This window comes from Mus caroli, chromosome 15 (genome assembly GCF_900094665.2).
Source record: "Mus caroli chromosome 15, CAROLI_EIJ_v1.1, whole genome shotgun sequence".
NCBI lineage: Eukaryota > Metazoa > Chordata > Mammalia > Rodentia > Muridae > Mus > Mus caroli.
Genome location: NC_034584.1, coordinates 42,367,114 through 42,379,092, shown reverse-complemented (window position 1 = coordinate 42,379,092; position 11,979 = coordinate 42,367,114). Strand labels below are relative to the sequence as shown.

At 34.6% G+C, this 11,979-nt stretch overlaps 1 protein-coding gene across 6 annotated transcripts in view; it reads left to right on the top strand.

Moving 5' to 3' along the window:
* Csmd3 (CUB and Sushi multiple domains 3) overlaps positions 1–11,979 on the top strand; it is a 1,196,994-nt gene that overhangs the window by 604,211 nt on the left and 580,804 nt on the right. For all 6 annotated transcript variants that reach the window (XM_029469822.1, XM_021183659.2, XM_029469819.1 and 3 more), the window contains 2 exons: positions 96–199; positions 10,501–10,613. In XM_029469822.1, the coding sequence (XP_029325682.1) occupies positions 96–199; positions 10,501–10,613 (217 nt within the window). The remainder of the gene's footprint in view (positions 1–95; positions 200–10,500; positions 10,614–11,979) is intronic.

The following is an 11,979-nucleotide window of genomic DNA, read 5'->3' as shown; positions in this document are numbered from 1 at the left end:
TGCTCTTACCCACTGAGCCATCTCACCAGCCCAAAGTTTTGGTTTTCATTACATAATTCAATATACTTAAGGTGTTTGTTTTTATTTACCACTAGGTCATCCAGATAAACTTTGAAGAATTTGATTTGGAGATTGGCTATGACACGTTGACCATTGGTGATGGAGGTGAAGTTGGAGACCCCAGGACTGTGCTTCAGGTGTAAGTAGTATGTCTCAGCTGTCACAGTGTATCAAGAATTGGAGATGTTTGCTCACAAGTTATCTTTCAGTACTCATGCTACACTATACCATAAATAGGACAGAATGACTTCGGCATGATAACATTGATGTCATTTTTCCCTTTGGCTGAAAATAGATTATTTTCTCATACAGTGTATCTTGATTCCTCTTCTTCTACTCTTGCCAGTTCATTCCCTCCTTCCCCTTTCCTCTGGATCAACCCCTTTTCTGTCTTTCATTAGGAAATAACAAGCTTCTAAGAGATAATAACCAAACTTGTCAAAATAAAAATATAATAAGATAAAGAAACAAAGCAAAACAAACAAACAAAAAACCCATCAAGGCTGGACAAACCACCAGAAAGAAAAGAGCCCCAAGAGCAGGCACCAAACTCAGAGACCCAGTCGTTTATGAAATCAATAGAGCCATAAAAGTATTAAGCTGAGCTAGGCAGTAGTGGGGTGCATGCTTTTAATTCAAGCACTGAGGAGGCAGAGGCAGGCAGATATCTGAGTTTGAACCAGCCTGGATTTACAGACAGAATTCCAAAAGAGTGAAGTCTATACAGAGAAACCCAATTTTGAAAAACAACAACAAAAACAAAACACTAGCAAATAAACAGACAAAAATAAAGAAATAAAAATTAAAAAGCTGAAAGCTATAATATACCCAGAGGAGAACCTCATATAGACCAGTGTAGGCTCTGTGCTTGTGGCTTTACTCTCTGTGATATTTGTTTCAGAGAACCTTGTTCTCTTGGTAGCATTTTTAACATCAGAGGAGAAAGGAATAACAGGAACAGGAAGAAAAGACTTTATCAAGTGTAGTTAAAATCCTGTTTTCTACTCTATTGGAGGTCACACTTGTAACCAATGTTAATTATCTTGCACCCAATGAATGTGATCAAGGAGCAGATGAAGGGAGACCACTTTATCAGGGCCATTAAGTGAAAGGGCCAGACTCACAACTAATTATGAGAAAATTGAGGCTAAGGACAGCTGGGTGATAGAAGCCTGGATAAAGACTAAAAACTGTGGGTTGTGCTCTTATATCCCCAGTAAGTATTCATGTGGAGCAAGTTGTTATGCAACAAAGGCAGAGCTTTTTATTGCACTCTTCTTAGAAGAGTAAAATAAATATTTTACAAGCTTTCTGTTCTCACAATAGAGTTCTCTACTGTCTTTGTTAGCTTGCGCAGTGCATGGGCTTCATCTCTTCCTGTATTTTCTTTATTCTGAGAACTAGCATCAATATTTAAAAATCATACATGAAACCATAATTTATTAGGTTTTCTTCTGTCTACCGTCAGTAAATATTCCTTTTATAAACAAAATTGTACTTCTGAGGAAATATTATTCATTCCCTCTATTAAAATGTACATTAACATAACTTTGTTGGTGTCCACAGCTAAGTCATCTAAAAGAAGATTGCTAAGTGGCTAACAGATTTTGCATTAAAAAGACTATTTCAACTAAAAAACATTTGATTAAAGAACTTACTGCTTGTTTTAAATTATCAATTAAACAGCATTCTATACTATTCTCCTTTTCCTTTCAGTTTCTCTTTCATATACACTGCTCCCTGTCAAGTTCATGCCTTGTTTGCCTTTAACTTTGATGTTAAATATGTCTTATTGTTGTATGATTCCAGGGCAGACCACTTAGATGACAAATTGGGAGGGTTTTCCCTGTGGAAGATGTAGTCTTCCACTCTCAGCATTCCTTATGTGCCTGTAGTTCTCTGTTTAGGTATGGGGACTGAAAATATTTACTCCTCCCATGATAACGTGTGTACTAGTATTGACATTGTTAGATACTACATAGATAGGCATAATGTTAGGGTGTCATGAGTGTTGGTTCCCTGTCATTTCTAGAATATATGAACTCACAGCAGACTTAGTGGTTTTCTGTCTGGCTCTCACAATCTTTTCTTCACTTTCATGATGTTCCCTGAGCCTTTGATACAGGAGTTCTGTTGCAGATATATACACTGTAGTTATGCACTCCATAGTCATTTGTTCTCTGCATTTGACACATGTTAGTTTTCTGTGACAATAACAATCTCTAAAAAGTGAAGCTTCCTTGATTAGAGATGAGAACAATACTTACCTGTGCATATAAGGATACTTATTTACAATGCAGTTAGTGATTATGCTAGTTTATAAAAGTTGTATGTATGGGTTTTTCTTTAAGATTCATATCCAGGGATCCATCCCATAATCAGCTTCCAAACGCTGACACCATTGCATACACTAGCAAGATTTTTCTGAAAGGACCCAGATATAGCTNTCTCTTGTGAGACNATGCNGGGGCCNANCAAACACAGAAGTGGATGCTCACAGNCAGCTATTGGATGGATCACAGGGCNCCCAATGGAGNAGCTAGAGAAAGTACCCAAGGAGCTAAAGGGATCTGCAACCCTATAGNNGGAACAACATGATGAACTAACCAGTACCCCGGAGCTCTTGTCTCTAGCTGCATATGTATCGAAAGATGGCCTAGTCGGCCATTACTGGAAAGAGAGGCCCATTGNACTTGCAAACTTTATATGCCCCAATACAGGGGAATGCCAGGGCCAAAAGAATGGGAATGGGTGGGTAGGGAAGTGGGAGGGGGTATGGAGGACTTTNGGGATAGCATTGGAAATGTAATTGAGGAAAATATGTAATAAAAAAAAAAAGATTCATGACCTCTCTAGACACAGGAAATTGACTAGATTTCTAATACCAGGTATTTCCTGTTGAATGAAGGTCAGGTGGGGTAAGGGAGTGGGAGCCAAGGAGGTATGGGAGGTGGAACAGTCGGAGGGTGGGCGGGGAAGAATAAAAATTAATTAATTGATTAATTAATTTTTAAAAATCCAGTTAGGAAGCTCTTAGCCACTACCCAGATAGGCTTCAAAGCTGAATATAACTATTGATTGCTTCCTTCTTTTAGCATCATGTATAATACCTACTTCTGGTACCATGAAACCCAGTTCTCATTGAAGAGGCTTTAAAGTCACATCCATATTTAATCCCCCAATTCTTATATTCACAGTGCATGGTGTCTTCAGCAATAGGGACTTGCCTTCTACCTCTGGAATATAAACATGGACAGCAGTAGTATTCTAAAATATTTTTAGTTTTTTAAGATTTCCCTGACCAATAACTTTAAAACAGCATTCTTCACATCTAGTACTGGAGTTTCCTTATTAAATCTATGGCCTTTGGTGGTGGAACATTGTCAGCCAAATAATGTCATGTATATATGATATTATTATATATTGTTATATATTAAGTACAAGTACATAGACACCTCTCTATATAAATTAACATATACACTTAGATATTCATACATACATTTATATAAAAAATGAACACACAAAGCATATGAACATATGCACATGAATACATTATAAACATATATATTTATACATGACTACATATTCCTATAGACCTCCAAATCCATAGCCATATACAGAAGTGCACATACACATGAACCTCTACAATGCACATATACACATGTACACACATGTACACATGTACACACAGTCAATGCATTCACAAATTAACAAAGTCCAAGTCATCTTATGTCAATAACACATTAAAACAAAGACACAAAAAAAGACGGGAGTGAAAGAACAAAAGAAAGAAAGAAAGAAAGAAAGAAAGAAAGAAAGAAAGAAAGAAAGAAAGAAAGAAAGAAAGAAAGAAAGAAAGAAAGAAAGGAAGAAAGGAAGGAAGGAAGAAAGAAAGAGAAAGGAATAAAATTACTACAGTCATTGTCTTTTGTGTCCAAAATTGGATTAATATGATGTCATCCAAGTCCCTTTAGTATAATGACAAATATATGCTTTTGGTGCTCAGAATTACTTTTAAAATATGAGAACACTCTCTATGCAATTTTGATTATTTATCATAAATATTAAATTTATAGAATACTTATTTTTGTAGAGCTTCATTCTTATTTTGTGTTTATATATTATAAAAAATGGTAATTTCAATAGAACAAAACCAATTTCTTTTGTTTTCTTCAATTTTTTTATTAGATATTTTCTTCATTTACATTTCAAATGCTATCCTGAAAGTCCCCTATACCCTCCCCCAGCCCTGCTCCCTTACCCACCCACTCTACTTCTTGGTCCTGGCGTTCCCCTGTACTGGGGCATATAAAGTTTGCAAGACCAAGGGGCCTCTCTTCCTAATGATGGCCAACTAGGCCATCTTCTTGCTACATATGTAGCTAGAGACACAAGCTTTGGAGGTACTGGTTAGTTCATATTGTTGTTCTACCTATAAGGATGCAGACTCCTTCAGCTCCTTGGGTACTTTCTCTAGCTCCTCCATTCGGGGCCCTGTGTTCCATCCAATAGATGACTGTGAGCATCCACTTCTGAATTTGCCAGGCACTGAGACAGCTATATCAGGAAAACCAATTTCTTTATTTGCTATTTTTTCCTTTATGTTTGTGTTCATTTATTGCATACAAAGAATTTTTAAAATGTTTTAGTTGTTATTTTCACTCAGGATAACTGTGCTATAGTAGGTAATAGAAAAGAAAAGACAAAAGAAATTTGGAAAACTTATGGAATAAGTATCTAAATGAACTGTATTTGTTCTCATAAGTATAAACAGTCAATAGGTAAAGAGCACAATGCATGTGCAAACATTTGTCGACCAAATTTAATGACAAGATTCATTATATTCAAAGATTATAGTTTGAGATAGCCAATAAATTAAAACTTTTAAAGTCCATGTTCACTGTTGATTTCAAACCCACAATTATTGATTTATTATCTATGTGAGTCAACTATGCATTATCCTTTCAGGACATTGATCCTTTATAAAATGCAACTGTAAAATGCCATTTCAGGATTTTTGAAAACTATTTTTCTAGCAGTCAGTATCTTCAGTGAATTGCAGATATGGGGAAAATAACAAATGACTCACTTTTCATAGCAGCATAGGAGAAAGTATTGAATGCATTTTCATAAAAATGATAGTTACATGTTTATATGACACAAAGAAAATTGTTGTGATATAGAATGGCTGCTGTTCCCTAATGGATGTAACAAAAATGCTTTGAATGAATATAGAGATCAGGCATTGAGCTTAATAGATATTTAATAGATCCTGCCTTTATTTCAGTTTCTATTTCAGAGCTTAAGGAAGATTTTTGACTGCATTTATCTAGGGCTTTTATGCTTTCATTACACATAAAGGGACTAACCCGGAGTTTTAAAGCACAGCATGAATGCATACTGAGGCTACTATGTTTATAAATAAACATAAATCGAAGATCATTTAGTCACAATGAATTCAAAATTGTGCACTAAAATTATGTGAAGAACCATTTGTAAGCCTTATATGAATGACCTGATGCTTCTGATTGGGCCCCCTAATATTCTTTAGTGTCAGAGCTAGAAGTAAGATACAGGTTGCTCAAAACAGCAAGAAGTATTGGAATTTAAAATAAGTCCTTTGAAAAGAATTATCTACCGAAGTTGCATGTAAAGGATAGCTTTAAGGGAGCTAGCTGCTGATCAGAAAATATAATTAAAAATAAAGTCACTAACAAGTACAGTGACTCCTTCCCACAAAATACAGGAAAGATGAAGCAGTTTTCTATTAAATAGAGATTAAAGCAGTCTGTGATGTGCATCATAGGAAATCCACTAAGCAGACTCCACCAAAGAAAAATAACTCACTCTTTCATAAAGGCAGACAGATGTAATCCATCACACATGGGTTCCTTGTCCTGATCCAGACCAAAAAAAAAAAAAATGCAATTCTACCTGTTCTGTGACAAGCTGGAAGTAAAATCCTGGAGACCTCTGTCTGGCTGGCTAAAACTAGCATAGAAACTGAAGATATATTTCTTCCTCCTAGTTCCTGCATCAGAGGATTGGCTCAAAGGCAAAAGACACTGTTGTCATTTTTAAAAAACCTTTTAAGAGAAACATAGGAGTTATAATTTTCAGTTTTCTAAATCTAACGTGACTGATATATGGGAATTTGACATTTATACGTTCACTACAAGTACAGGTTTTAATATTTGTGATGTTTACCCTTAAACTAGGGGTGAATGGGAAATCAGGAAATACAGGTCGATAGGAAAGTAAGTAGCAGGGGATTAATTTACCATGTGTATTCTACAGGCACTGGATATCGGCATAATTCATAGCTGACAAACACACAAAGCAGGGCAGTGTAGTATATAAGAACAATCTGAATATTTACCAGGACATACAAGACTGGTATGGTGTGAACAGCATAGTGAATGCACATTGTGTATACGTAGGTCAGACGCAGATTTTATACTGAGGCAAATTACTTTCTACTTTCAATTTGTACTTGATTTCCCATTTTTTATGAAGGTTTATTTATTTCCCAGCATCACTCAAAACACTGTAACCAGTGTCTCACCAAAATTCTTTGGCCACATTGAAAATCCATGATCAAGACATAGTTTAAAGATATTTCTTTTCAGGGGAGAGTATGCTTAATGATGATAAGCTGACTTGGAGACAATTAATTGACCTAACTTGAATTGGCAGAAGTAGATTATAACAATTATGCTTTTATTATTTTGTACAGTATTCAAATATTTTTTGAGGAAGTCTGTGAAATATTTAAGGTGAAGTTAATAAACATTTGGTACTAATATATGTGCATATGTATATACACAAATAATAAGTATCAAGACGGATGATTTTTTTATATTACAAAAATTTCTATTTGTATCACTTTGATCTTTATTTGTTGTTTAATTCCTCTGGCTAGGACTTCAAGTACTATATTGAATTGGTAGGGAGAAAGTGGGAAGCCTTGTCTACTCCCTGATTTTAGTGGGATTGCTTCAAGTTTCTCTCTATTTAGCTTGATGTTGGCTACGATTTGCTGTATATTGCTTTTATTATGTTTAGGTATGGGCCTTGAATTCCTGTTCTTTGCAAGACGTTTATCATGAAGGGGTGTTGGATTTTGTCAAATGCTTTCTCAGCATCTAAAGAGATGATCAGGGTTTTTTTCTTTGAGTTTGTTTATATAGTGGATTACATTGATGGATTTCAGAATATTGAACCACCCTTGCAAACCTTATATGAAGGCTACGTAATGATGATGGATGATCGTTTTGATGTGTTCTTGGATGCGGTTTGGGAGAATTTTATTGAGTATTTTTGCATAGATATTCATAAGGGAAATTGGTCTGAAGTTCTCCTTCTTTGTTGTGTCTTTGTGTGGTTTAGGTATCAGAGTAATTGTGGCTTCATAGAACGAATTGGGTAGAGTACCTTCTGTTTCTATTTTGTGGAATAGTTTGAGAAGAACTGGAATAGGTCTTCTTTGAAGGTTTGATAGAGCTCTGCATTAAACCCATCTTGTCCTGGGCTTTTTTTTGGTTGGGAGACTATTAATGACTGTTTCTATTACTTTAGGGAATAGGAAACTGTTTAGATCTTTAATCTGATCCTGATTTAGCATTGGTACCTGGTATCTGTCTAGAAAATTGTTCATTTCATCCAGGTTTTCCAGTTTTGTTGAGTATAGCTTTTTGTAGTAGGATCTGATGATTTTTTGAGATTTCCTCAGATCCTGTTGTTATATCTCCCTTTTTATTTCTGATTTTGTTAATTAGGATACTGCCCCTGTGCCCTCTAATTAGTCTGGCTAAGGGTTTAACTATCTTGCTGATTTTCTCAAAAAACCAGCTCCTGGTTTGGTTGATTCTATGTATAGTTCTTTCTGTTTCCACTTGGTTGATTTCAGCCCTGAGTTTGCCTGCTGTCTACTCCTCTTGGGTGATTTGCTTCTTTTTGTTCTAGAGTTTTTAGGTGTGCTGTCAAGCTGCTAGTGTATGCTCTCTCTAGTTTCTTTTTGGAGGCACTCAGAGGTTTGACTTTTCCTCTTAGAAATGCTTTCATTGTGTCCCATAAGTTTGGGTATGTTGTGGCTTCATTTTTATTAAACTCTAAAAAGTCTTTAATTTCTTTCTTTATTTCTTCCTTGACCAAGTTATCATTGAGTAGAGTGTTGTTCAGCTTCCATGTGTATGTGGGCTTCCTATTATTTATGTTGTTATTGAAGATCAGCCTTAGTCCATAGTGATCTGATAGGATACATGGGATAATTTAAATATTTTTTATCTGTTGAGGCCTGTTTTGTGACAAATTATATGGTCGATTTTGGAGAAGGTACCATGAGGTTCTGGGAAGAAAGTATATCCTTTTGTTTTAGGATGAAATGTTCTAACTCTTAAATCCATTTGTTTCATAACTTCTGTTAGTTTCACTGTGTCCCTGTTTAGTTTCTGTTTCCATGATCTGTCCATTGGTGAAAGTGGTATGTTGAAGTCTCCCACTATTATTGTGGGAGGTTCAATGTGTGCTTTGAGTTTTTGCTAAGTTTCTTTAATGAATGTGGATGCCCTTACATTTGGAGCATAGATATTCAGAATTGAGAGTTCATCTTGGTAAATTTTACCTTTGATGAGTAAGAAGTATCTCTCCTTATCTTTTTTGATAACTTTACGTTGAAAGTCGATTTAATTTGATATTAGAATGGCTACTCCAGCTTGTTTTGGGGGATCATTTGCTTGTAAAATTGTTCTCAAGATTTTTACCTAAGTTTTTTGTCTCTGAGGTGGGTTGCCTGTATGCAGCAAAAAAGTTCAGACAATGAAATATTTTTCATGATCTCCACTACAGTGTTCCTCTTAAGCTTATGTGCCAATAATTATATCATAATATTTTATGAGTTCTTTGTCTTTAATTCCACAATCTACCTAGAGACAGGCCTTGGTGATGCAACTGTACTTAAAATGCAGTATTTAAAATGTCACCTTTGTGGGTTTGGTAGATGTCTCAAGAGTAGGGTTATTTACTGTCATTTTCAGGCTCTGTCAAGCACATGGTCCTCTATGCTGCCCTCATCTGGAGTAATAAAACTATACAAACCAGACATGAGACATATTTGTATCCAATCTGAGGATGCCTCGTTATCATTAAAGGAATCTACATTTTCTTCCCCGCAGCCATATTTGTGGCCTTAGCAATAAAGCAGGCAAATATTAAGAGACTTCTTTTGAAGAATGTAACTTTTTTGTATGACAATCTATACAACATGAATATTTATATTAAGTCTGCTTTCCTTATTTCTCCTTCTATATGGGATCTCGTACCAAATCCCAATCTCTGATTTACTCATTTGATTTCATCCTTGCTTAACCCATCACCCTTATTCAATTATATGAAGCAATATGAATTATTTTTCCTTTCAGTAGTTCAAAAACAGCACATTGCTGAATGTGCATTATTCATTTGGAGTGGCAGTTATGCTATGTCTTATAGGAAGGTAGGTCTTTTAAATAAAATCATTAGCAATAAAACATGTGTCACACATCTTCTTAGCTAAGGATTGCTATTTCTGTGATGAACACTATGACCAATAGCAATGTGGGGAGCAAAGGGTTTATTTGGCTTGTCATTCACATCACAGTTTATCATCAACAGAAGTCAGGACAGGAACACAAACAGGGTAGGAAGCTGAAGGCAGGAGCTGATAAAAAAAAAAAAAAAGACATGGAGGAGTGTTGTTTACTTGCTTGCTCCTCATGACTTGCTCCGCCTGCTGAGCAGGAACCCAACGCTACCAGCCCAAGAATTGTACCACACTAAAATGGTTAGACCCTCCCTCATCAAGGTCTAATTAAGATCTAATAGATACATTTTCTTAATAGAGATTCACTCCTCTCAGCTGACATTAGTTTTTGACAAGTTGACATAAAATTATCCATTATAACACTTACTATAAAAGTAATTAGTTAAAGCATTATGTATTCACTATGAAAATTACAGAGTATATTACTTAGAAATTTGTTGCTTTGCACAGCATTTTGATAGTTCTCAAGAAAATCTACAACAAAGTTCTGTGGAATTTAAAGATTAAAATGATATACACATTTTTTGGAGACTAAAAATACTTAAAGACCTTTATAGATCCACTTTCCGTTTTTAGTTCAAAGGGAAGTATAAAGCTCTCTGACACTCTAGTAATCTTGCCTTGGGGATATGAAAGATCTAACCTAGTTAAACACATGAAATAGTACTTTTAAATTATAAAGCTTGATCACTAAATTGTGTGTTTTATCTTTTATGTTATGTGGGTACATAGCTGTGTAAGCTAAACGGTTTTATTTTTTTTCTAACATAGAACATATTGAAGGATACCTCTTTCACAATTTACATGCAGAGAGTACTTTAGTAATCCATCTTTCTCTTCTTCTTCAATCTCTTTTTCAGGCTGACTGGAAGCTTTGTGCCAGACCTGATAGTGAGCATGAGAAGCCAAATGTGGCTCCATCTTCAAACAGATGAAAGTGTTGGATCTGTTGGTTTCAAAGTTAACTACAAAGGTAAGCATGAATTTCTTCTGCACAAAATATGTTACCATAATACAGCCAAAGAATAATTTTAAATGCTGGCTTAATTGCATCTACAAAGTGAAGGAAAATGTACTTTCTATAATTCAATGAACAATACATTTAAAAGGAAACCATTTTCTGTACCAACCATAGATGTTGGTTATTACATGTCTTTAAATAAAATAAGTTTTCCTTTAAAACATGTCAGTTTTCATACCTCATGTCTCACCCTATGGTTTAGTAATACTGGAATACAAACCTTTCACAGAATAGAACATGAATTTAATCTCTTTAAATAATTTGCCTGTCAAAACAGCTGTTATTAAATGATTAAAAGTATTTGTAAATGAATTAAACCCTCAAATTCTTGGGTGCTTGTTTGTTTTAATATATGAGGTTAAATATATAGTGTTAGTGTTATGATTCATTTTCAAATAAGTCAGAGGCTTCGATGTGTTTTTAAATTACTACTGCTCATCTCAGTAACATGGATAAGAATTAATAACATGAGTATAAAACCTCTTCCAGTTTCATTTAGTTTAGAGAAATGCAGTTTAAATAAGTAACATTTGAATCATTACTGAACTTTGATTCAATGTAGACACATGATATACATAGATATGTAAAGGTATAATTCTACATGAAAAATGTGTAAATATTATGCAAATGAATCAGAAATCTAGAAAGGTACATGTGAATGAGACTAATAAATTTTGCATATCTTGAATTTATTATTACTATTGTGGTAAAGTAATTATCCTCCATCTTATCAACTAACAATGGCTGTGAATTTTTTCTTACCTGCATAATAATTTTAATTAGCTTCCTTTTCAAAGCACTGCCATTCCTTTGTGTCTGGACATATGAAATAAATGTGTGATGTTGTCTGGAAGAACACATTCATTCTATATCTTTTATTTGTAACTAAATTTATTACTACATTAACTTGAAGAGTTCTAGAAATATATATAAATGTCAGTTGAATAAAAAGGAACATTTATCTATGGTTTAAAATCCATTCCTGTAGCAGTTAAAATATACATCCCTCCTAAATAAGTAGAACAAATTTACAAATTGAAAAAAAAATATTCAGCTTATGCTGGAATTACTTACTTGATTTTTCCTTTCCTTATCACTTTAAATAGAGAAGCAAGGCAAGCATCCTTGCATTCCTTAAATTTTTCATCATTTCTCTAACCCCTTGAAGGATATTTGTCATAAAATCTATAGTTGGTTAAACCTCAGAAACTATATTAATCATTAATAGCAATGCTTCAACAAGAAAGTTATTGAAACTTGGGATGAGGTTATAGTGGCAGGGGGATTCTATCGACCTTTCTAGAATTCTCTTTTCTGC